The following is a 25,811-nucleotide window of genomic DNA, read 5'->3' on the forward strand; positions in this document are numbered from 1 at the left end:
TGGCCCCGAGCGCCCTCTCCCGGGACTTAGTCTTTTCGTACCTCACGGAGGTGAACCCCGCGGGTAGGCGCCACGTGGCGGATTGCTGGCCTGGCCTTGGGATTCGGGGACCACTGGTTCCTGATTCACCGACAGTTCCCCATGCTGAAGAGCTCTTGGAAGAACAGTTTTGCATAACAGTTTTACATCTCTTGCTATCCGAAGCTATTGAACTCGAGTGACAATAGAAAATCTAAATGGATGCCAAAAACACAATCATCTTAAAATGAATGTATTTTCTACCACTCATTTAGATATATTATTTCCACAATCTTGAATGGAGATGGTGGTGAGGTTGGCGACGGGCTCGAGGGGAGCGGGTCGATGCAACGTGGCCTTGGGTGTGGTGACAATGGTGAGGTCGGCGATGGGAGAAGACAGACATAAGGGGTAGTGACTGTTGAAGTGGTGACGGTGACCATCGCACCAGTTCGACCGCCACTACCCATCGGGAACAATATTTTGGAGTGAGATGGGGAGTGGAGTGGCTGAGATAGTGAGATGTGTAGTGTAGTAGCCAAGATATTTATAGAATGACACCTTAGTACCGCTGGTTCATAACGACTCAATCATTGATATGTCGATTGACCTTATGAATCGACATATCACTATCAATCCATGACACCAATTGGAAATGTTGTATCATTGCCAGTTCATGTTACAAACCAGCAATGATAGTGGGCATCACTACCGGTTCTTAACGACTCTCAGATTGATCGATCGTTGGAGCTTTTAAACTGGCAGTGATACCTTATCATTGCTGGTTATTTTTGAACTGACGATAAAAAAGGGGCACAGATGACTCATTCTGTGTAGTTTTACTTAGTTCCCTTCTTTAAACGTTTGATCTAGTCATCAAAGCACATAATCTCAGTGCAATTTCCTACAAGCTTTTCTACAAGAACACGGAGCCATTCAACATATCAGAGTAACTCGCACCTTCATGATCTTCAAAGTCACGAAACTCTAGATGAAGCCTAGTTGAGTAGAATCTATACACACCCATTGAAGATCCATGGTAAAATCCATCATCATCTAACTAGAGCTTTAGAACTAAGAATCGCATAGATCCTTAGGACTAGATACACATCCCCCACCCCCTTTGTAATATACGCTCATGAGATAAATCAAAACAAGATATGACGTAGGGTTATTATACTCCAGGAGGTCCAAACCTGTATAAAAACCTATGTCTCTTTTTACGATAATCTTCTGTGACCAACAAGTATCCCTATTTTATCTATAAATATTTCGACAGTCGTTTAGAGATCTACGATAATAACCATCAAGATTTGTAACATGATGTGACATCTACGGTCTACCAACTGAACTTTTAGTTTACTTGTACAAGTCCAACCAGAGAGTGCAACAATATTGCATAAATATCTAAGAAGATAATATAACATGAATTTCGTGGGTATAAATAGCAAGGAAAAATCAAGATAAACTAAATTTGTCTAGTTACTATATTTCTTAAGTGATGTCGAAGTGGGGAGAGAGAGTAAGAAATTCATATTACTCCCTCCAGTTTCATATTAATATCATCTTATATAGGATTTAGGATATCAAGACAGCTTAAATAAGGTTGTTTTTTTTACCATTTTACCCATCATAACTTAAGTACATAGGAGTTATTCAATACAACAACAAAGGTACATAAGGGTTTGGTCTTGTATGCACAATTAACTTCATTCAACCTTTCTAAAATTCTTAAATGATAGTTTTTCAAACACTCCACCCAAAACTCTCCAACTATATTTAATATAAAACCGAGGGAGTATGAAATAAGCTTTCAATGCTATATGTGTGCTGCTAGTTTTGTATATCTCCCAAGGCAATTAATTGTCTCACAAGGCGATGTCTTCCGTCTAAGATTGTTCAAAACACTAGTTTCTTTCGTAAGAAATAAGTTTGTTCTCTCCTCTTTAAATTACTTGTCACAATAGTTTTTTGCCTAGCTAGATAGCTAATTAATGCTTAATAAATTATCCACGCTGGAGCAATGGGAGATGCCATATATTAGGATTTGCAATCAAATTTCTTAAATAGAGCCTTTCTATATGTACCTAGTGGATTCCATCCAATCTACACGTTATGAATCCAATGGTGAGAATGACTTCTAGCTTTCTTTTTTATAAATGATTAATTGCCCCTAAGCTAGGCGTAAAGCTGTATATCAAAGTTTAATCAGAAATGGTAATTTGAAAGAAAAAACGGTGAATTGTGGCTTCTTAAAGAAAAAATTTCAAGCGAAATGCTCTAGTTGAGCAGGAAAGCCATATCATAGCCCCTTTTATTTTCACAAGCAAAATTAATGGAGGAAATCTATGTATAAAATGAGATCATATCCCCAAATAGTGGTCCCAAGTCTGAAGCCTTCCTCCTCACCTACTACCCCAACTATATATAACCCTGCACCCTCCCCCATTTCTCCTCAGCTCTACTCCAAGAGCGTTATACCACACCTCAACCAATAATCACAAACGGGAACCCAAAAAAGAAGGTGTTGCCGATAATGGTGGCCGTGGCCAAGATCGCCATGGAGTGGCTCCAAGACCCTCTGAGCTGGGTGATCCTGGCCACGCTGGCCTTCGTACTCCTGCAGCTGCGGCGGCGGGGCAAGGCACTGCTGCCGCCGGGCCCGAAGCCGCTGCCGATCATAGGCAACATGACGATGATGGACCAGCTGACCCACCGCGGCCTGGCGGCGCTGGCCGAGCAGTACGGCGGGCTGCTGCACCTCCGCCTGGGGCGGCTGCACGCGTTCGCGGTGTCGACGCCCGAGTACGCGCGCGAGGTACTGCAGGCGCAGGACGGCGCGTTCTCGAACCGGCCGGCGACCATCGCCATCGCGTTCCTCACCTACGACCGGGCCGACATGGCGTTCGCGCACTACGGGCCATTCTGGCGCCAGATGCGCAAGCTGTGCGTGATGAAGCTCTTCAGCCGGCGCCGCGCCGAGACGTGGCTGGCCGTGCGCGACGAGTCCGCCGCGCTCGTCCGCGCCGTGGCGCGTTCCAGCGGGGAGGCCGTGAACCTGGGCGAGCTCATCTTCACCCTGACCAAGAACGTCATCTTCCGCGCCGCCTTCGGCACCCGCGACGGTGAGGGCCAGGACGAGTTCATCGCCATCCTCCAGGAGTTCTCCAAGCTCTTCGGCGCGTTCAACATCGGCGACTTCATCCCCTGGCTGAGCTGGATGGACCCGCAGGGCATCAACCGGCGCCTCCGCGCCGCGCGCGCCGCCCTCGACAGGTTCATCGACAAGATCATCGACGAGCACATGAAGCGGGGCAAGAGCCCCGACGACGCCGACGCCGACATGGTCGACGACATGCTCGCCTTCCTCGCCGAGGCGAAGCCTGCCAGCAAGGCCGCCGCCGGCGACGCCGAGGACGACCTGCAGAACACCCTCCGCCTCACCCGCGACAACATCAAAGCCATCATCATGGTACGTATATACCTGTCACGCGAATCACGCGGAAATGCTAGTACACGACAAAGACAACCTGTTCATGACACATAGGCATGTATACCACACTCATATACACGTGGATGTGACTCTCTATCATACGTCTAAAGATAATTTTGCTGAAACTAGTGTATGTGTAAATCGTAGGTATTAGGATTTAAACTCTGTTAAGTGAAATTATACTTCATACCTCCACTATCATACAAAGAGATGTTCCTTTTTGCTAGTACAGGTTGTCGTGTACTAGCACTCGTGGTCTAGTACAAGATTATTTTTGTTTTAAAAAATCAAGGATGCCTTTTTTGGAATTTTTCAAGACATGATGCCATTTTTTTGATTTTTTTAGGACAAGATATCTAGAAACATAGATTTGAACGTGAAATCTCTATAAATGGCATGTGTCGGACGTACGTAGTAGGTGTATTTATATAGCGTGTATTTATATAGCGTCCATACATGCATCCAGGGCTATATTTTGGCAGTGAACCACTCTCAATAATCAATATATAGTAGGCATTGATCGATCACCAGATCATGCATGCAAAATGACAGCAAAGATCTACCTAGCTACCATGCATAGGAAAGTTATTAACTATTACTAATTAATTGAGATATAAACGTTTGCTTATCCTCACCTGCAGAGAAACTAGAATAATGCATATGCACTCCACTGTCAACTCGTTTGTATTTTTCATACTCACTTTGCACCAAGATCTAGCACACCAAACCATAGACAAACCACACCTCTACGTAACACTTTTAGAGTATTTCACATGTTTAGGAGTGTCTATGTATACATCATTCGAGTTAGTGGTTTCTAAAAAAAGCATTTTTCCTTCAAAATTCAGCAAAGGTTTCTATACATGGATATCAGCAGCCAGTAAATTTTATAGGTACGTCAATATTTGTACTCACCCGCTGCTTACCTACCTAGTGGTATTTGACGTTTTTGACTGGTTCGTATTTCTCGCTCGATCTTACACACTAGCTAGCGTCCAACTTCAACTGTGACGGCCGGCCGCCGGGTATCTGCATGCCCAGGTGTATGCATGCAATGTCGCATGCGTCCTTTTCTACTGGTTATGTCTAGAGACTTCGTGACTACACGTAGCCAAAAGTTTGGAGCGGTAGGTACGATGCTTTGGATTTTTTTTCTTTGTTTGATGGGTTGTATCTAGGCCTGGAGCCCTGGATGTCCAGCCATCTAGGTTCAACCGTTAACATATATAACGAGTTGGCTCAGTTGCTCGTTAAGAAAATGAGAAGAAGAAAAAAACTGGCTCTAAGCTCGCAAGGTAGACAGGTGAAAATACCATCACTCCGTCCCTCATCCTAAGACCTAAAGAAACAACACACAAAATTCAATCACATACACGTACATGACAGAAGGTAGATCCTAGCTAGTCACACATGTTAATTCACCGTGTATATACTCACCATGTCTACGCAGGGCCGGCCCTAGGGGTCGAGCGGGGTGGCCACCCCGGGCCTCCAAAACTCAGAGACCTCATATGTATATATATACTGTGTATATTGATTAAAAAAACTGAAAAAATTAGATCCGTACGATTTATATTTAATAATAAAATTCTATTTTTAATCTCACCCTGGGTCACCGAAATGTTAGGGCCGGGGCTGTGTCTACGGAGGCGGTAGAAGGGGCTGGCAATGGAGCGATTTGTTTTTCAGGTGTTGAAACTTAACATGAATGCCTCCAATATTGACCCAACCCAACCATTTGAGACTAGACTATCTCTATGCATGTCACTTTTCAATGCATCTTTAATTTTTTTTTTTCTAGTTTACCCGATGTCCCAGCTGATGATAAGCTCCAGCCATCTGGTGCGTGTCACCTTCCAAAGTAAAAGCATCACTATTCCTGACTACAACTGCTCCCCTGTCTTTCACCAACCGCTTTGTTTTCTCACGTACCAAGGCAAAATATTAGTGTTGCAAGTGTAACATACCACCCTATGATTATGAAAGTAAAAACCATCACGACTTTGTAACTTCTGAACCGTAAGCACTTGCGTAATGTTATTCCTGGTTTAAAATAGAGTCGTACTAGAATGCATTTAGTCAAGCTTCTGTAGTTCCATCACATGAAAAATTAATGGTATATGACCTGAACCGTATTCTACAATTTCATTATTTTTGTATGGCGTATAATTTAGAGAAAAAAAGTAATAAGCAAAGTTGCGTGTTGAAGAACGTATCGGTACGAAACGACAAGCAAATCAGACTCGATGGAGGACATGCTACTTTACTATACATCTTGATTCGATCATCTGGATTATGTATAAGCACGACCTGCCGTGTCATATGAATGTTTTTCTCTTGCTGGCGAGTACTAATAAACTAATAATGTGACGTGGCTGTTGCGTGCATGGATGATGGGTGCAGGACGTGATGTTTGGCGGGACGGAGACGGTGGCGTCGGCGATCGAGTGGGCGATGGCAGAGATGATGCACAGCCCCGACGACCTCCGGCGGCTGCAGCAGGAGCTCGCCGACGTGGTGGGGCTCGACCGGAACGTGAACGAGTCGGACCTCGACAAGCTCCCCTTCCTCAAGTGCGTCGTCAAGGAGACGCTCCGCCTGCACCCGCCGATCCCGCTGCTCCTCCACGAGACTGCCGAGGACTGCGTCGTCGGGGGCTACTCCGTGCCCAAGGGCTCCCGCGTCATGATCAACGTCTGGGCCATCGGCCGCGACCGCGGCTCTTGGAAGGACGCCGACGTGTTCCGGCCGTCGCGGTTCACGCCGGAGGGGGAGGTCGCCGGGCTCGACTTCAAGGGCGGCTGCTTCGAGTTCCTGCCCTTCGGGTCCGGCCGCCGGTCGTGCCCCGGGATGGCGCTGGGCCTGTACGCGCTGGAGCTCGCCGTCGCGCAGCTCGCGCACGGCTTCAACTGGGCGCTCCCCGACGGCATAAAGCCGTCGGAGCTCGACATGGGCGACATCTTCGGCCTCACCGCGCCGCGCTCCACACGGCTCTACGCCGTGCCCACGCCCCGGCTCAACCGCCCCTTGTACTGACGACGCGCACGACGGCTATTATTCATGCGTATGGTGGTGTTTCAGGGGTTGCGCCATTTGAGGAGTTTGGTTGTTTTGTCTGGCCTTTTGTGCTTATTTTTCCTTCGTTAAAAATCATGTCTGATACTATAGGACAATAATGGAACTCTCATGGTTAGCTGCATGAAAGCTTAATTAGGGTAAGGATCAAACTGTGACACAAGATCAGGAACTGTAAAAACAATGCTGGTCACAGCTTCTGTGGATTAATTTCCATGTAAAATAAATGCATCTTTAATTTCTTTTAGGGCCCCTCGTACACATCGAAATTGTGTCCCCATTTTTTCCATTTTAATTGTTTACGTGCATGTATATGGTGAATTCTTTCCATCAATTCCTGTTTCTTCTAACACAAAACATAGTAATTCTAACACAAGACAGCTCAGTCAGTGGGAAGTCTGATGACCACCAAAGGAATTTGAATCATCTGCAAATAAAATTTGGATGCTTTGCTTTTTCTTAATTAATGAAAAAATATCTTTCTTTAACTACATATGACTACTAAATGTTCATGTCTGTTGAGAAATCCGTGTTGTAGCGGTGCCGATGTCAATCGCACAAGTATACAAACACAAAGATGCGAGAAAGATGGAAATCTTTGGTAATGGTTAGCTCACCTTTTGGATGTGGGTCTCTATTTATAGACTATGACTTGAAATTTGTCCAGCATATGCTTTCCCCCAACTCACCCAAAAAAAAACCTTTTTTTAAGACTTTGTTATATATATATATATATATATATATATATATATATATATATACATACATATATATATACATACATATATATATACATACATATATATATACATACATACATATATATACATACATACATATATATACATACATACATATATATACATACATACATATACATACATACATATACATACATACATACATACATACATACATACATACATACATACATAAAAACTAGTCTGTACTTCTAGAGTACATACTATCTACTATAATATACCACATATATTCATTTATCACTATGAGTATACTTATACACTCATTCTAAGATACTTCGATGTAAACTACATGAAAAAATTGAAAAGAAGTCTATCAATTTTAATATATTTTGATAAACCTTTATATTTATACATAAAATGTAATATACTCACAAAAATATATGCAAAACACCTAAAAAAATATACATACTACTTGAATAATCTTATATACTCACATGCTCCATGTACATACCATTTATCACATGAGATACTCCCTATGTTATGAGATACGTATATAAAAGTACATACTCCTGGGAGTAACAAACATGCTTCATATATATATATATATATATATAGTACACGCACCTAAATTTCATTGTACTCTCAAACAAGAAAATACCAAATTCAGATATGGCCCCTGCAGAGGTAGATCAGCTCCTTGTATTGGGGGTCCTTGAGAGTTCAGTCCATTCCAGTGGCTGTTCAGCCCTTTCTATACCATTCATTTCAAGCATGAAGCTTAGCTCTTAAAAAATAAAATCATCACTATTTTTTTCCAAATTATGGGCAACAAAACCATTGATCAAGTCCTGAGTACATGTCAAAAACGCTGGTGCCATAACAATGTATAACTCGATCTCTTAAGCGATGTAGAAGACTTGAAAAAGGGAGCGCACCAAATTAACTTTCAGATTCTTTTGTTGAGTTATTTAACTAGATAGGGGGTTATTTTGCTAAAAATAGCTTAGCTAGTGTTTGCTACTATGTAAGTACGTAACTTTTGACCAGCATAACTCATGATTGCCCCTATTTAGCATATAATAATGCAAATAAATGGAAATGCTGAAGTTGTCGGCATGATCGTTACATGGAGTAAGCTTGAGATCATAATTGTGATCCAATCCTGACGAAAGGCAATGTTCATGCATACCCCTCAAAGATTCCCAAAAAGTGGGTGCTGAGGGGATGGAAGCAATTGATGGTCAGCAACATCATGACCTTCCTGAACTTGATTGGTAGAATTAACAATAAGGGCGTTTTGTCCAGCGCTTGGTGCAAATTGCAAGGATTACGGTACTTGAGGCGATCATTTCGTCAAAAATCAATCGTCAACATCCAAGAGCATAGGAATGGATTGTACTTTTAATTTGCGCATCCCGTTCAAAGCTCGGTTGGCTTCGGATAAAATCAGGGCAAATCTATCACAATTTCGAGTACTAGATCTCCCCAACTCCACCAACTAGTTGGTGATAAGGACACATTAACTAATTAGTTTTAAAATTTTCATTTCCCTTAATGGGAAATCAGCTGCTGGAGCTGGATTGACAGGGACCAAAATGGCCATAAGAATCGGAAATGTTAAAAGAAGTTCAGATAACATGAATAGAGGTGGGTCTCTTAAGGTTCCCTATTTTCTAAAAAAAAAAGTATCTTAAGGTTATTATGTGTGAAAAACAGTTTGCGTTTCATAACTCTTTTGCTTGCTTTACATATCTAGAGCGTAGTAGTAATTCTCACTGATAACTGGCAGGTGCATTCTTCAGTGGGAGTCTAAGCATATGATTGCCGTGAGCACGGCAATACAGGATTGGCTATCATCAAGTAATTTCCACACTCACACATAATTTGCACTGCATTAACCAATTATATTAAACAATCTTTTTATTGCTGTCAGGATTTGCAATGGAGTTGATGAGGGAAGGCGCAGTGCAGACTCTGTTAAGTGGCATTATTTCAGCATTTGTGTTAGAGTATATGGTATAGCATATATAATGATCCGATTGTTACGGTAGGATAGAGTTAGTTTCCATCTTATCTTCAAAGTCATTTGATATCTAAGTCATATATACTCTATATATTTTGTCATCGAGGTTCAATGCAATACATCAACCATGTTAAGATTTCAATCCTAATTGTCAGAGCAGATCGATCTCCATGATCTTCGCCGGGGACAGCGCCACCCGTACCTAGGGTTTGCATCGACGATCATGTTGATCGGCCGCCCAAAAGAGTCTTTTTCGATCTATTGATCGGGTTTTTTCTCTCTCGCCAGTGGTTTTTTCAATTCAAGATCGGTTTGCGTTGCTCGCCACTCGCCGATCTTCGCACGCCTCTACTCCGACCTCGACAAGACAACACCGGCTCCTCCACCCACGTGCGGCATGACCGACTACTGATCTCTGCGCCTGAATCCACCCATCCGTTCATCCACGCGTCTGGACATGCCACCATGCCTCCCGTACGACACATCCACCCATGCGGCATGTCCACCTCGCGCGTGCTCCCGGCTGCCTCCTCTGACCATGTCGCGCTTGTCTCCCGCACATCCTCAACCATGGCGCATGTCTCCCGCACGTCTCAACCATGACTCGTCTTGCATCGACATGTCGCACCTCGCGTCGGTCGTCCACACCTCCATCGACTTGGTCCTCACTTGGCACCAGCGAACTAGCCACGTGCTCGCCTACCCAGTCTCTCGCCAGCCTTCACGTGCCCCCTCTCCACGGGTCACGCACGAGTTTCCTCGTCTCCAAGCGTCCTATCGATCCCCGTCTCTGCGTGTCCCGCTGGTTCACCACGTCGACCATGTCTGACCACCAGTCTGACCATGTCAGTCCCCGTCTCCACGTGTCCCACTGGTTCACTACATCGACCACGTCTGACCACCGGTCTGACCACGTCGGTCCCCGTCTCCACCCATGCAGCACAACTAGGCGCGTGGCGCCTGGCTGCCCTATCTGCACGGTGCTCCACGCCAGTCCATCATCACCTCCACCAATCAAGACGCCTCCACCACGACCGCATCGTGCGCCCTCGATCTGATTAGTTGATCGCACGCAGGTCATCTCGGTCGATCGACAACGGCTCCTGTCCTCCTCGAGTACGCGCGTACCCTCTTCCTGAGCACCAAGGTTGTTGTTGCATCACCTTCAGGCCGTAGTGCTACCACCCATGGTCCATGCTTCTGCAACGTCGTCGTGCCCTTGCTAGCGCGGTCTGGTCGAACGGAGGATCCCACCGTCACCCTTCATCGTTGTCATGCGCGCCATGCTACTTCAGCTGATCGACGCGTGCTCTCTCAATGTGTCATCGCCTTAGTCGTCAATGCTATTGGTCTTCGTCATGTTGTTTGGGTGTTCTTCGCCAGCTTCTTCGAGCACCGCCACCACACTCTCTCGGACACCAACATCGCCGCTCCAGGCCACTAGTTCCGCCTCCCTCTATCGACTTCGTCCAGTACAACCTCATCACCAATGTCACAGTCTCCTCCCTACCCACCTCGGGAACCGTGGGATGCATCATCAACACTCTCCCCCTCGCCGCTCTGCGCATCACGACCATCGAGGTCTTCTCTACTAGTCCCTCAGACACTGGCGTATGGTTGGACTCCCTACCTTTGCGCACATGGTACTGGTAACACCGGTGTGTGCCTTCATCCCCGATATGTTCCTGGACTTGGTAAACCAGGTGCACGCTCGTCCTCGACGGCTTCGACTACGTAAACTTCAGCATCGACCTCTTCTCAACAATCGCCTCATTCGTGTCACCATCTTCTTCCCTCAGGCCTCCCTGTGCCAGTCACCATGGCGCCATCTTACGCCTATGGCTTCAAGTGCGGCTCCCTCGACCACGGCAACCCCGACTATGGCTACGTCGACTATGGTTATCTCACACACAGTATCCTCGACCACAGCTACTCGCCTCGCTCTTGGCTACCTCAACACCAGACACAAAGGACTACCATTTACTTAGCAACTCGTCGGTTTCTCCAGTCACAACATCTGCATCACACTATTTAGACTATGGAGGGATGTCATTAGTCTTCCTCTCTAGTCTCATCGTCTGCGATACTTCCGTTGTGACTACGGGGGATGTTAGAGTATATGGTATAGTATACATAAGGATCCAGTTGTTATGGTATGATAGAATTAGTTTTTATCTTATCTCCAAGGTTGTTTGATATCAAGCCATATGTACTCTATATATTTCATCCTCGAGGCTAAATACAATACATCGACCACATTAAGCTAACTCTCGTATTCTTTCAATTTGCTGCAGACTTTATTGACAGTAAATGGTCGGTTGCTATTGACAGGTGCCACTATGAACTCTCATTACCTTGCATTTCCTGGTTGTTGTTTTGGTGTTTTTTCTCTTCTATATTCCACGCAGATTGTTTTGAGTCTTAGGAATCTCAATGCTACTATTATGAAACTTAAGAACTCTATTGTACTGTATGTAGTATGCATAATGCTGTCACTGTTTCTTTCTTAACCTCAAAAAAGAATAGGGTTCTGTAAAATTGATAGATCCGGTACATGATTCAACTTGATAAATCCAGTAGTGCTTCCAGGTCAGATAAAGCAGGGAAAAGGCTTGCTGATGTTTTGCTCAAGGGATTGCAAGGAAGCAAGTACTTCTGCCTACAATCTATTTTATTCAGTACATTTCCTTTCTCCACGGGACTAATACGATCTCTTCTAGGCCTGTCACTCTGGTCGGGTTTTCGGCTTTTCGCTAGGAGTTCATGTTGTGTTCAAGTGCTTGCATGAGTTAGCGCAATCGGGAAACAATGGTACCTGTAAAGCAGGGAAAATGCTTGCTGATGTTTTGCTCAAGGGATTGCAAGGAAGCAGGTACTTCTGCCTACAATCTACTTTATTCAGTACATTTCCTTTCTCCACGGGACTAATACGATCTCTTCTAGGCCTGTCACTTTGGTCGGGTTTTCGCTAGGAGCTCATGTTTGTAATGAACAGAGGGGTCGTTGAGAGAGCTGTGCTCATGGGTGCACCAGTTTCAGTTAAAGGGGAGATGTAGGAGCCTGCCAGGAAGGTACGAGGAATCTGAGCTTTATTCCCAAACCAGCTGCAAGAAACTCCCTTGTTTAAAACAGCACTTATGTAAATTCGACACACTATGTGCTCCAAACTAGACGGTGATGCATGCTTAATCCCTGAAGAAACCACCATTTCTGCTAATGTTACATTGCTCCAGATGACCATCTCAGTTGTTTGCACGGCCTTGCCTCATTGCAGATGGTTGCCGGTAGATTCGTGAACGTCTACTCCACAAACGACTGGATTCTCGGTGTCACTTTTCGCGCGAGGTAAATCTCATTCATACTTTCAGTCTTTCAGAGCTCCAAGCCTCCAACTAACAGTCGGAAGATGAGACAGTTTCTGCCTACTATGAGTGTATGACTGACAAAATGCTCTACGCTGACTCAGCCTGCTCACGCAAGGCTTGGCCGGTATCCAGGCCGTCCACGTCCCTGGAGTTGAAAATGTAAGTGCTCTTGGCTTAAAAAAACTGATCAGTAAGCTCGTGTATCTACGTAGCTCTTCACTTGGCTGCACTGGTAAACCTACAGGTTTGATGTTACCGAGCTCGTCGTCGGGCACTCTTCCTACCTGTCGGTTGTCCAGCAAATTCTGGACCAGCTTGAGCTGAACACCTACTGGGCTACTACCCAGTGTTCTACCCCTGCACGCCTAGGTCAAAATAACCGCACACCATCATGGGATCCCTGCTCGATCGGTTCGTGGTTTGCACAGCCGGCAGCTGAAGTTAGCGTTAGACTGTAGTAAATAAAGGAATGTTGTTGTGGAGAAGTACGTGTAGGTTGTTGTCCTAATGTGTTTTGACAACTCGTAGAAACAGCTTTTTATTCGCTTGTTCTTGATGAAAACTTGCAGGACAGTGCTCTGTCCCCGCCTTAGTGTTGGCTACAGAATGGACGCTTCAATGACAACTCCTATGTGCCAGTGCGGCAGTGCCAGGCTAGTCCGGTTGGTCGCGGGGATGGAGATCACGGTGGTGGGTGGGTGGCTGGCCGGCACCGCGCCCGCTGGATCGTGCTCGCACGCTCGGTTGGGTGGAGGTTAGCATTGGCGCGATGGCTACTCGGTTTTGCTCTCGGCTGTACAGTGCTTCTCGTTGCCAGCGGTGGTCAATGGGATCCCTGTTCCCCGACGGGGAATTCCCCTATTAAGAAATAGGGATGGGACCAATTTTCCCCTCACGGGGATTTAATGGAAGAAAAATTCCCCCCGTCAGGTATGGCAGGGACGGGAACAGTTCCTCATCCCTTGTCCCCGTTTCCCCGCAGGGCCGCGGCCCAACTGCAGTTGAGGCTGCCAGCCCAGGCACGGAAGCGGAGCAGGCCGGGTGGCCTGGTGGACATTCAGCTGACGGTCGAGCAGCTGGTTTTGGCGCGAGGCCCATGCAGGAATGGAAGCAGGCTGAGACTGGTGGTGCAGCCTAACACGGGAGTTGGCCCAGACGCATGGGTTGCGGGGCATAGGCGGCCCAGAGCACGGCTTGCTGCTACATGGGAGCAGTAGCGGGGACGGGAACCCCGTCGGGTCCTCATTCCCCGTGCGGGGACGGGGATGAGAAGAAAATATTCTCCATGAGCGGGTACAGGGACAGAGAATTTTCTTTCATTCAAGAACGGGAATGGAGAACCATTCCCCAACGAAAAATCCTCCGTTGACATACCTAATCCAACCCCACCGCATCCCATGAACATGGAAGAGGAAGAAGAACCCCAACTTTATGGTTCTTAGCCGGGCCAGTCTATGGCACATCATCCCGTCTACTGTCACCTTCGCCTGTTCAGAACTCAGCAAGTGCGGCTGCGGTACCGTCATGACAACAGACATCTAGGCATTGGATGACGTTTCGATACATCTGGCATACCTGGCCAAGCAATTTCAACTTTCAATGCCCATTTTCCATTTAACTGAATAGAATGGAGTAAATCATGCATTCATGCTCCAAAAGTGGGGAATCTACTTCCATGGCCATACATCAGTGGCTCTAAACTTTAAATGCTACTTTAATCATGCTCCTATACCGACTACGAGGTAATCATATGTGACTATACAAAAATGTTAGGCGGCGAGGCAATTGCACGACGTTTCGCTACCGTGGAGATCAACGGTGCAGGTACTGGCAGGTTGAGCCCTTCCTGCAGTGGCCATTCTCGTAGAATTTACATACCCCCCTTTGGGACTGTCCTCTTGACGATCTTGATGATCCGCCAGTGCCGTGATCATGACGATGATCAGGCCTCCGGGAGTGGTTCCTGTCATGGTGGTGACTCCCCTGGCTTCCCCGACTAGCATTACCAGCGGATGGATAGCAGCCCTTGTTGCTTCCGAGAGCTTCTCCCCAGCCAGCAGTAATATTCTTGTCGCTGTTTCCATGTCTCTTTGGTGCCTCCGAAGAGTGCTTCGCTGTTGGTGTTGTTGCTTGGTGATTAGAAGACGATTTACGGTTTTCGTTGGCACCAGATGTGGAATTAACCTTTGAGCTCTCACGGACTGACGAATGCCAACCTGAAGTTTTTCTGCTTCCCTCCGGAGATGAACTTGTTAGTTGCCGGCCTGAAACTTTTTCAATCCCCTGGGTAGAAGAACCAGACTGCTGCCAACCCGAAGCTTTTCTGCTGCCCTCTGGAGATGTACTTGATCGTTGCCAACCTGAGGCTTTTCTGCTCCCATCTGGAGATGAACTTGATCGCTGCCAACCTGAAGCTTTTCTGCTCCCATTTGGAGATGAACTTGATTGCTGCCAACCTGAACCTTTTGTGCTCCCCTCAGTAGAACCTGACGGTTGACAACCTGAACCTTTCACACCTCCCTCTACAGATGAACCTGACGGTTGCCAACCTGAATCTTCAGTAATCCCCTCTAGCGATAAGCTTGGTGGTTTCCAACCTGAAGGTTTTGCACTCCCCTCTAGAGATGAGTCTGATGTTTGCCAACCCGAAGCTTTTGTGCTCCCATCTAGAGATGGACCTGAGGCAGCACTTGGTTTTGGTTTTACCTACAACAGTCAGAAGTGCCATGTTAGAACACTGTTTTACTAAGATTATTCTCTAGTCAAAAGATGAATGAAGTTGGAAGTTTATTCTACTTAGATATTTGAATAGCATTACCTGTTCCGGAACTCCAGAACCGGTGGAAGCAGTTGGGTTTCCCTGTTCCATCTTTTTCTCGCCTTGTGTTGGTAATGTTTCAACAAAAGCACTATTTCCTCGGGTTGCTATCACCTCTTGTATGATACATGAAGCGTCTTTTCCATCAGCTCCAAGACCTGAAGAAGATTATATAAGATTAGAAATTGTTAAGCAAAAACAGAAAATGACAACAAAAAAAAATAGGCATTTTGATTTACCTGAGGAAGGTTGGAGAGCAGGTGTTGGTGAAGGCATTGACCACATGTCATTACTAGGGTCATCTTGGACACCCCAGAGAGCAGAATCAACAGCTTCACCCTGATAGTAACATGGTTCACCCCAAGGAGACAATGCAATAGGGCTAGAGCATTGTGGTTGTTCTTCCTCAGCTGAAGCTGGCACAAATTTTTCTAAAGGCGCTGCTCCATGTATACTATATTTTTCACAATCTTGTTCTGTTAACGATTCCAACACATCAGACACAGCTATCCCTTCAGCATCAGATACAGGATTAACCACTATGCTATTTCTCTTAAGTGCTGTACTCTCTTCATTTAGTTGCTCCGCTTGAGTGTCCCTATCTCTCAAATGTCTTTCTTCTAGACAGGATGTTTCCTCAAGGGGTTGCAAGCTATCAATTTTACCAACAGGTGTGCCAGATGTTTCTGATACCAAAGATATTGAAGAGTGGACACATGTCTTTGTAGCTGAATCTTCAGGGGGGTTCATGGAAGTCTCCTTCCTCTCCAGTTTTGGGGTTGGACTAGGGTACTCACACTCAAGATCTTCAGTTTTAGAGGAAAACACTGGCTCACTTTTAAGTTCAGGATGCTGATCAAATGGTTCATTTGATGCATCAGGGTGGCATGTTTTGTGCTGATTCATGGTCACCTCAGTCTTGCTTGAATTAGAGTTAGATATAGATAGAACTGGTTGGGGAAGGCAGGCAGGAGCTCCTGACTTACTAGGCACACCAGAAGCAGAACTGGAATCTCTGTCTTCAACAGGATTTGCCAGCAAACAGCTCTCCGGTTTCACTAAAGCAATAGATAGCTGAAGGTCATCATGAGGGCCTGCATTTTTTCCTGAACTCCAGCAAGAGTCTTCCTGATGGCACACGGTTTTGAACTCTGACAGGCTTGTAGTACTACGAGAAGGGGCAGGATCTCTCGCAGATTGTTGTGGAGTAAGAACTGAGGCTTTCTGCGAACCAGAATCCATTCGGGAATTCAAATTTCCTACAGATCCCGCTAGCAAATTACTTTTAGAGTCATTTTGCAATTGGTCCTTCATAGTACACCCGTCGGGATGCTGCTCCGCATTACACTTACGACTATGATTCATGGGCAATATGGTTGGACTCCACATACCGCCATTGTCCTGACAACTGTTCCATTCACCAACCTGTTTTCTTGGGACCCCCTCATCATGAGAGCCGGGTGGTCCATATGAACCTGCTGAAGATGGAATGGTGCATGAATAGTTAACCTGATGCTGGACCTGGCCATGCAAACTGCGAGCATCCTTCAGAGGTTTCGATGGCAAAGTTCCACCCAGAAGCTTTGGACCTTCTTTTGTTGGATCAGAACTTTCAGCAGACTGGCTAGATAATTCAGAAGGATAGACCACATTATAACCAATAGGGGAGGAAGAGTTATTTGCAACAAAATTTGAGTTGATTCTATCTTGCCCACTGGTAGTAACTGCTGTAGGCTGAACCAAATCTTTCTGCTGTTTTGGGAGCACTTCGGTCAACAGAAGTGAATTCTCCTCACTCTCAAATGTAAGCCATATTCTCAGGTCACGTGGGAAATAACTTGCCCACTTGGATAGCTGCAAAAGAGTAAATGGGCCATGAACATTTCCAGAAGGGTCCTTGTAGTGCCATACTTTTTCTGGCTCCGCGTCACTTGATACAACTCCAGGTGGCGAAAGTGATGCACCCTCAACTGCCGTGTTGTTTAAATTAATGTCACTTCCTGCTCCTGATCTATGGGATGTGCCCTCTGTAGGTGGACTACTCGTGTGACCACTTGCATTCAGACACTTTTGCGTATGATTCTCCACAGAATTCAATTTTGTCCCTTTTCTTCCTGGAAATAATAGATCTGGTCCATTCCTATTTATGGTCCAATCAACTGCATGCAAAATCAAGAAGCAAATTCGTAAAGTTCGATATATAGAACTACAAGTGTACGGCACAGCATTGTAGAATAGGAACAGTTCAAATAGATTAGTACCAGCTTTCTTATAATCCTGTTCTTCAGCGCATTCATAATCTGCAGCCATATGGGGATCAACATGTACTTCTGGAACTTCATTAATCCTGCGTGCTATTTCTTCAGGAGTGTTCAGAAGCTGCAAATTTTCTACACACTCCCTCAGTGTATGATACAGTTAAGGATTATAAATGATCAATAAGAGCAGGTGTTGATTCCAGTTGTCATTGGCGTAGCAAAAATGTAGCCTTAAGACACTTGAGGCCATGAAATAAGTTTGAACAAAAACAATGAGAGGAAACCCTTATGATAATAATTCTTTCTACCAAGATTCTGATGGCAAAAGAACTACAACAGTGAAAAGAAAGCCATAGCAGCTGGGTACCAACGCGAATACACCTATATTGGAAAATACCATCGGATGTGGGGATGACAAGTGGGCAGGAGCCACATGTCATTGAGACACTGATGGTATTTTCCAACACAAGTTATCTTTGTGACGGTACAGAGCTCTTCCAGATTTTATGAGTTGCGTCATCTCGAATGCAATGAATGGTAAACCATATTTGTCAAAAGCTGCTTTGACATCAAATCTTCTGGACAAATTCAAGGTAGTTTGAGAATGGTGCAAAAACTCATTTCTCAGAAGTCAGAATTCAATGCAGATGATGGAAGATTGTTGCTCTTCACAAAGCTAGCAGTCAATAAGGCCGATCCTAAAGTGCAAGAGTGACAGAACAGAACAAAATTGGATAGATTCTAATGGAAGGCAAAATAATGGAAAGCAAAAGCTGAAAAGCTTTTCTGAAAAATGAATGCTGAAATTTGCAAACTCGTATGAAACCCAAGGTACCCAGTGAACCCATAAAAGCATACTCGCACAGCGACGGATCCGCACCGGGGGGGGGGGGGCTATTGGCTGCACCTCCATTGGAAAGTAGGGGTGGAGGAGAGGGAGAAGATGAAGATGAGGGCCAGAGGGGGTGGGGGAGGAGGAAGAAGAAAGCCGCCTACATTTGGAGGCTGCGTTCGCCACTGCTCTCACACAGGTTTGGCTGAAACTTCAACCAAAAAAATTGTAAAATTTCTATGTAACATTTGCTTGAACAATATGTACTTGGAATCAATACTTCGCCAAATAATAGTTTCCACGCCAAATTTTAAAAGGTTGTCTCTGTTGAGGCATAGGCAAATTAGCAACTAGGCATGCAATGCGGCAATCGAACATTGAGAATCGCTAGATAATATATCCAAAACAAAAGGTAATAAAAGAACAGCAAGAAGTGAAAAAATGTAACGGTAGCACATCATACTACATTAAAAGGATATTCCTTTCGACGTCCAGTTTCACTAGCACGATCACGAAGATGGCTCAGCCTTTGCTTCTCATTTTCCAACCACTGGAAAAGAATTTAACAAAGCATATCACGTTATAGGTAAAGGTAGAGGTATGCTGAAATAAATCAAGGTTCAGCATGCAGCCAATTTTCCTTAAATAGGTTTTGCTTACATCTTTAACTCGCAGAGAATGGAAGATTTTAGCTTTCTCATAGATGTCTCCCTGGATTGATAAAAAAAAAGGAAAAATGATATATCAGACTATGTATTTTGGTAGACTTGGGGATCAGATGGGCCGTCATATATTGAATCTAAGCATTACCACTTTTAGTTGGGTGATTAGACCAAACTTCATACTCTGGCGTAATCGCTTGCATTCCTCCTACACAAGTACATGTAAACCAACTATTTAGAGGTAAGAAAGCGCAACAAACTATTCTACTACTACAGTAATAATGAGAGCTACAAATATTGCATTTTAATAGCTAGTGAAATTAAAATAGCGAGAAAATAGTTCACCATGTATATAATAGATACGTTATGGGGTGATTCTAAATTGTCAGCAACTTCTATGGTATGCAAACAGGATACCACAAAGGCATAAGGCCAAAAACAACAAGCTAAATGGCCAAAGAAATTAGCAACATACTGCACTTTATCAGATTGAAATGGAATAACTGCAATCAGATTTTGTACAACTATGTTTGAAAACAACATATGAAGTTAGTGTTGGTGAAGATACTCAACACCAGGCTTGGATATTCTTGTGCAGTCGTACCATTAAGTGTATTAAGGTTCAGATCAGCTTTAGCAGTAATTCTAGCATAAACAAGTCAGTATATTTCCTAAAGTTGGAGTAATGGTTTCCGTAGCTGAAGTGGACTTTAAGTGTATTGATTAGTGGTCTAAAAGTTAAGAATCGTTACCAATTACAAAGCCATTTAAGATATTTTTGGTATCCAAAAACAGAAAATCATTACAAATTGCAAAGCCATCTATAGTACTTTTGGCAATAATACTGTTTTGTGGCTAAAAGTATATACTGAGTTAATTAGCCTAGAAAAAGGTTCCAATATATAACAACATCCAAATTAGTAATGTTCATTCTACAGTAGTAGGTATTGAAAAAATAAATGTCCAAGCTGCGTGTCCTTGCATGCATTAGCACAGATTTTCTTTTTTACCTCTGTGAAATCCTGATTTGATATCGTATCCATTGTGATAACCTCCTTTTTATCTAAATTTGATATCTCGAGCGCATAATCTGTTGTCTTTTTACCAACACTGTATCGCTCTGCAACCATATGTGTACCTGCATACAGAATTAAACCCTGGTTATATTAGAATTTAGCAGCTCAAGTTTATAGTAGTGATAATCTTACCAAGAACTTTCACTAGACGGTACATATCTTCCTTTTGGCCAAGACCAGAAATTCTTATCCTCACAAAAGCACCAGCAATCTTGTCAGAGAATGCAGCAGCATCATCATCAATAAGATCCTCCATCAAGCTACGACGCAAGTAAATTAAATTGATATTATGCATGTCAATGGCTGCATAATCCTCTGGATTAGCTGTTAGTTCTCTTTCAATCTTCTTGTGAGCCTTCCTCCTCTTATCAGAACCTAATTTGGCCGTCAACCCATCATATCCTTCATTACCTACTTGAGCTGAATCTGGATCAATTGCTCTTTGGCTATCAACATTTGTTGCTGGAGTCTCTTTCACAAGAAAATGCATCTCCAAAAGCTTTAACATCTCAAAATGACCAACACGAGGTTTTCTAAATAGATTGCTAAGCCTTGCATCACAAATAATTTGACTTTTTCTCCGAGGATCACGGAGGTTATTTTGCTTTATATATTCGAGCAAAAGAACCTGGACATCAAACTGGGAAATATAAGAACTATCACCATTTCTCATGTGCCCAATGAATTCCAACAGCTCTGATGAGGCCCATTTAGTGTCACCCGGCAAGGCCATCTTCTCACATGGTAATATGTTTGGTAAGCTTCCAGCACCTTTAACAGAAATTTCACACTTTGCTGCAGTAATACCACTGTCTTTTTGATGTTTCCGTCCTCTTTTTCCCAAAGAATTATTCTGTCTTCGTTTTCTCGAAGAGATGCCAAAACTAGCATCTTGGTCATTGTTTGTGTCATATAGTTCATCAGATGACACCTCTTTCTCTCTCCTACCAGCGGTAGTAGGAACAACCCAACGGCTCTTGGCACTGATTAGCTCTTCCAATGTTAGTAAATGTTTCCCTTTCAGATCCAACCAATATAACTTGAAAAGATACTCCCAGCTATTTTTATCATCAAAATCAACACTAACCTGCAAAGGGCGCAATGGGATGTCAAGTATTATAAATAGTCCCAACTTCCAAGTACCTTATCACAAAGAGAGAGAGAGAGAGAGAGAGAGAGAGAGAGAGAGAGAGAGAGAGAGACCAGCAGATCATTTCAAGATGTATGCAACTAAACCTAGGATGGAAGTATTTCTTGTTCAAGGCGTTTAGACTTTATACTTCAATAAGGTAGTACTGCTTGTTTCAGGCAGGTTTCTGCCAAAATAAAAGATACTTCCCAAATTGACCAGCCAACACATTCATTAATTTACCGGATCAGCGCCTATTTAGTTTAGCCATGAGTGCCTACAAATTACTTAGTATCTAGTTCATCCAGGTGAACGAAGGTGGAAATACTTTCGAAATATTATTGCATATTGAGTCTTTTGAAGGTGATATCAATATTTTTTATTCCACATATTTCCTGCGTTCCTTCAAACTAAAGCTGCATTTTTTTACAGTAAATTAAAGCCAAATAAGGCTACCCATACCTACAACTTAAAGCTAATACGCTGGATAAATTGACTCGGAAAAAGCTACAAACATTGTATGCACAAAAGTCCATAGCAGATCCTGAAACACTGAAATGTTAAAACCTCTGAGGAAAAGACCTAACGTTAGATAGCACAATAGTGTAAAATATGTAGCATAATACAGGGTCTTAACAAAAAAGTATGTATCACTAACACAGATCAATAAGAAAATACCCCCTCTGATCCCAAATATAAGTCCATTTAGGTTTGCTGTTGGTCAAACCTTTTTAGCTTTGACCATCAGTATCTAAAATATCATATACATTAACATAAGACTGATGTTATTAGATTCATCATGAAAAATACTTTCATAATATACAACTCTTTATATTTGAAATAATACATTTCCATAGATATTGCTAGCCAAAGTGTCATGGTCGTATTGATGTCCTAATGGACTTATATTTTGGATTCGAGGGAATAAATTGTAGCGTATGCAAAAAACAATAACATGATTTGGGTTCCAACAGCTTGTGGTGCCAATTTGTGACTTTTCAATGCCACATCAACTTGATGGCTGAAAGTATCTAATTTAATCATACACTGAAGTTTGAAGACTCAACTGGAAAAATTAAAAGTATAGGAACATTACTGAAGATTAGAGTAATGCTTGGGACCAATGGTGATATTTACTTAAAATTTATTACTTTTTCCAAAGGACTGAGGATCTACCTTTCTTTCTATACATATCTTTGTGTACAAAGTACTTCTGTAATTGAAGAAATGGAAAGCATATACCAGGGCTAAAAAGTAGGGTACCTTTGCACCATCGTCTTTGGATTCTATTAACAATATAGTACCATAGCATGTATCACAGAAGCCCTTGTTCCCTCTAACACCAAAGAATTTGCCTTGTTTGATGCATCCTTTGCAGACGGAGTACGTACAGGTATAGCACATGTACTGTACTGCCTTTTCGCAGCTGCTGCATATGTGCCAACCTGATATGTGTGACATCAAGAAATAAGACAATGCATATGAAACGATCGCTTTTGAATTGTAATGATCCGTATGTGCACATCTTCATCAATGTACTCATATAAATCGTTAAAACAAGATAAATTTTGTTGTCGAACTCCTACCCAAATATGATATAATGCCAAAGGAACACATCCTTTTCTCCTCCGTCAATCCCAGTACAACAAATCCCTTTTGGCGTCAGTCTTTAAACGGATTAAAAAAAAACCCGACAACTAATTTTTTTCCCTTTTTTACAAACTCCATATCTACAAAGTAACATAGAATCAGCGCCCATTTGCATGCTGGAGGTGACTTAGATGGAAAGATTAGCATAACTGACCAACTTATTTAATATGAGAGTATATATATGTCGAGGATTAGTCCCTGATAATGGTTTCGGGGTATGCTGGACAACAGGTACGTGAATGGCGTTTCAAAAATTGATGTATGCGCGTACGATGTACTCAGGGAGTTATACAGGTTCAAACCTCCCGAAGGATAAGAGCCTTGCGTCCTATGTGTTGTATTATTGAGGATCTCAATTGGTTACAGAGGTAGTTCTAGCTGGTTGCCAGACTTGATCTGCCTTCCTCTATAAACGGGTTCCTTATCCCTTTATATAGTAGGAATGAGGAGAACTTACATATGGGTCCATAAGACTCTGTTCATCCTAATATCTAACGCACGCCATCATTACAGAGGACCAGACATTGTGTTGGTCTGCGAAGTCTCACTCCGCAACATTTAATGCTACAGGATTGGTCAATACCCCTTTATACCGTCTCCGACCACTTGCTTGATCTGCTTGTTGACAATGTTTCATCCGTCGTGTGGCGCCACAACGACCTACAAAAGTCTCACTTCGTAGCATTTAATACTATGAGACGAAACAATACCCCTTTAACTTCGTTCACTGAAGTTGGCGCCTGGGGAAGGAGAACACTTGAGTGGATGTCAATAAATACGATTGGACGGGTTGTGTCAGATCAAGCCATGCGACCAGTGAGACCGGTCGCGGGATTATGCGATGACGCAGGGAGACTAGTCATGTATGTCTTGTACTGGTCGCGGGAACCATACCCTGGTCGCAGAAACGGCCTGTTTTAGGAAATATACGTCTCTGCCTGTTATATCCCTCGCGTGGCCTGTTTGCTAAGATACCCCTTTACTCAATACACCGACAGTAGTCTCCAAACTTCCTCGTGACCGTGGTCTGGTCTGGTCACACCACTTGAACCCCGGGTAGACGTAGTCTGCCTAAGGAGTGGTGATTGACGTCATCGGTCCTCATAATGCAACTCTGAACTTCACATCACGTGAGGAGGTTTAAATATCCCGAGAAGGGAAAAAAAGGTATGAGAGAGACATTGATTGCCGTGGAAACTGAATTGAGTCGACACACGGAGAAGCCACAGTCCATAAGAATAACTCACCACAATCCCACTTGCCCCGAGACCGGAAGAAGGACTCGTCACGTTTGATGCACGCAGGATGGTACACCTTCGGGCAACCCCTAAAGACACAAATGACGCTTATCAGCATGACCAATCAAGTTCAACCTGCATCACTCTTCCGGAATACAATTGCTAGTAATCATCACACGCACCTCCGGTCGCAAACCACGAGGTTGCCACCATCGAAGCAAATGAAGCACACCACCTCCTCCTCCTTCTGCTTCACGGGCTTCGCCGGCGCAGCCACCGCTGCCGCACCGTCCCTGTTCTTCGGCGGCCTCCCTCTCTTCCTCTTCAACGGCACCGGCGCCCCCGCTGCCGTAGCCGCAGGCTGCTGCTGGGGCTGGGGCTGGGGCTGGGGCTGGGCTGCGGCTCCCATGATCGATCCGAGGAACTGCTGGTCATCAAACCCCTCCGTGTGACGAGGTGGAGACGGCTCCTTCTTCGACTGCAGCCGCGGAGGCGGGAGATGGGGAGTGGGAGGCGGCTCGTTACACAGCGACGGAGGAGCGAGCCGAGGCGGCCCGGGGTGCTTCGGCAGGGAAGGCGGCGGCGGCGGCGGCGGGAGCCGGAGCTCCGGGGGCCACTCGGCCTCACCGGGGGAGAGCATCTCGGCGCCCGGGCCCGTCCCCCCGTCCATAGATCAGGCCCTCGGGCTAGACCAAAAACCCTAACCCTAACTCGGCCTCCACCCTCACGCGCGCGCCTTCGCCGTCGCCGTCGCCGCGCCCTCACCGCGAGGGGCCGTCGGGTCGGTGTACGACTGCGAGCACGTGGAGAGACAGAGAGAGAAATGGAAAGGCGGGTGGGGGACTGGCGAGTTGGAGTAAAACGGGGGGGCTTTCCGGTAAAAGCCACAGAGTATTGGGTGGTTTTGGGACTTCTTTTTGGTTCCGGGACGGTGCGTGCCAGCGCCAGCGACCAGCGAGGTGTCACAACAGGAGGGTACCACCGGCACCGCGGCGCGTCACGGCAGGCGCACGGGAGAGGGAAAGCGGGGGCGCGGGGTCGCCGGGCCCGGAGCCTTTACCCACTCGGCTCGGCGAGCGAGGAGGCGACGGGAGGAGAGAAGAGGAGACGGGTGCAGTTATTGGGTTCACGCCGCGGGGTTGTGAGAACGTGAGGTGGTGGCCGACTGGCCGTCGTGCCGTGCGTGGCATCGTGGGTGCGCGCCTCTGGCCTGTGCGGGCTGCTGGAGTTGGGCAGTTGTTCGGCCTCCGCCCGGGGATTCGGCCGTGTTCTTGCGGCCGTTCCCGGGTTTATCTGCGGGGACTTGGGCGGTGCGACGGCGCTCGCCTCGCATGATGCCGTGGGCGACGGCTCGTGGTGAGAGTGCGCCTGTGCTTGCCACGCGTCGTGCGCGTGCGGCATTGGCCATAATCGGGCCACGACAGATGATGCAAGTGCCGCGCCATAGGTATGGACGTGGAGTCAGTCAAATTA

At 45.1% G+C, this 25,811-nt stretch overlaps 2 protein-coding genes across 2 annotated transcripts; one reads left to right on the forward strand and one right to left on the reverse strand.

Moving 5' to 3' along the window:
* Window positions 1-2,462: 2,462 nt before the first annotated feature.
* LOC133903743 (cytochrome P450 84A1-like) lies at window positions 2,463-6,833 on the forward strand. Its single transcript, XM_062345197.1, has 2 exons — window positions 2,463-3,490; window positions 5,915-6,833. The coding sequence occupies exons 1-2, from the start codon at window positions 2,555-2,557 to the stop codon at window positions 6,545-6,547; spliced, it is 1,569 nt and encodes a 522-aa protein (XP_062201181.1). The 5' UTR covers window positions 2,463-2,554; the 3' UTR covers window positions 6,548-6,833.
* Window positions 6,834-14,262: 7,429 nt separating this feature from the next.
* LOC133903589 (uncharacterized) lies at window positions 14,263-25,352 on the reverse strand. The gene is made up of 12 exons (XM_062345007.1): window positions 24,521-25,352; window positions 24,348-24,427; window positions 22,714-22,895; window positions 20,454-21,408; window positions 20,256-20,383; window positions 19,394-19,453; window positions 19,244-19,294; window positions 19,062-19,133; window positions 17,755-17,899; window positions 15,733-17,652; window positions 15,494-15,651; window positions 14,263-15,381 (listed from the first exon to the last, which is right to left on the reverse strand). Exons 1-12 carry the CDS (start codon window positions 25,006-25,008, stop codon window positions 14,488-14,490), a joined length of 5,133 nt encoding a protein of 1,710 aa, XP_062200991.1. The 5' UTR covers window positions 25,009-25,352; the 3' UTR covers window positions 14,263-14,487.
* Between the last annotated feature and the right edge of the window lie 459 nt (window positions 25,353-25,811).

This window comes from Phragmites australis, chromosome 21 (genome assembly GCF_958298935.1).
Source record: "Phragmites australis chromosome 21, lpPhrAust1.1, whole genome shotgun sequence".
In the NCBI taxonomy this organism is placed as follows: domain Eukaryota; kingdom Viridiplantae; phylum Streptophyta; class Magnoliopsida; order Poales; family Poaceae; genus Phragmites; species Phragmites australis.

Bases quoted from the DNA above. Each gene is read 5' to 3' on its own strand.
- LOC133903743 (XM_062345197.1), top strand. From the start codon at position 2,555: ATGGTGGCCGTGGCCAAGATCGCCATGGAGTGGCTCCAAGACCCTCTG. The intron at 3,491-5,914 runs GTACGTATATAC...TGATGGGTGCAG, and splicing joins ACATCAAAGCCATCATCATG to GACGTGATGTTTGGCGGGAC.
- LOC133903589 (XM_062345007.1), bottom strand. From the start codon at position 25,008: ATGGACGGGGGGACGGGCCCGGGCGCCGAGATGCTCTCCCCCGGTGAG. The intron at 17,653-17,754 runs GTACTAATCTAT...TTTTGCATGCAG, and splicing joins ACAGGATTATAAGAAAGCTG to TTGATTGGACCATAAATAGG. The intron at 15,382-15,493 runs GTAATGCTATTC...TGACTGTTGTAG, and splicing joins GTTCTGGAGTTCCGGAACAG to GTAAAACCAAAACCAAGTGC.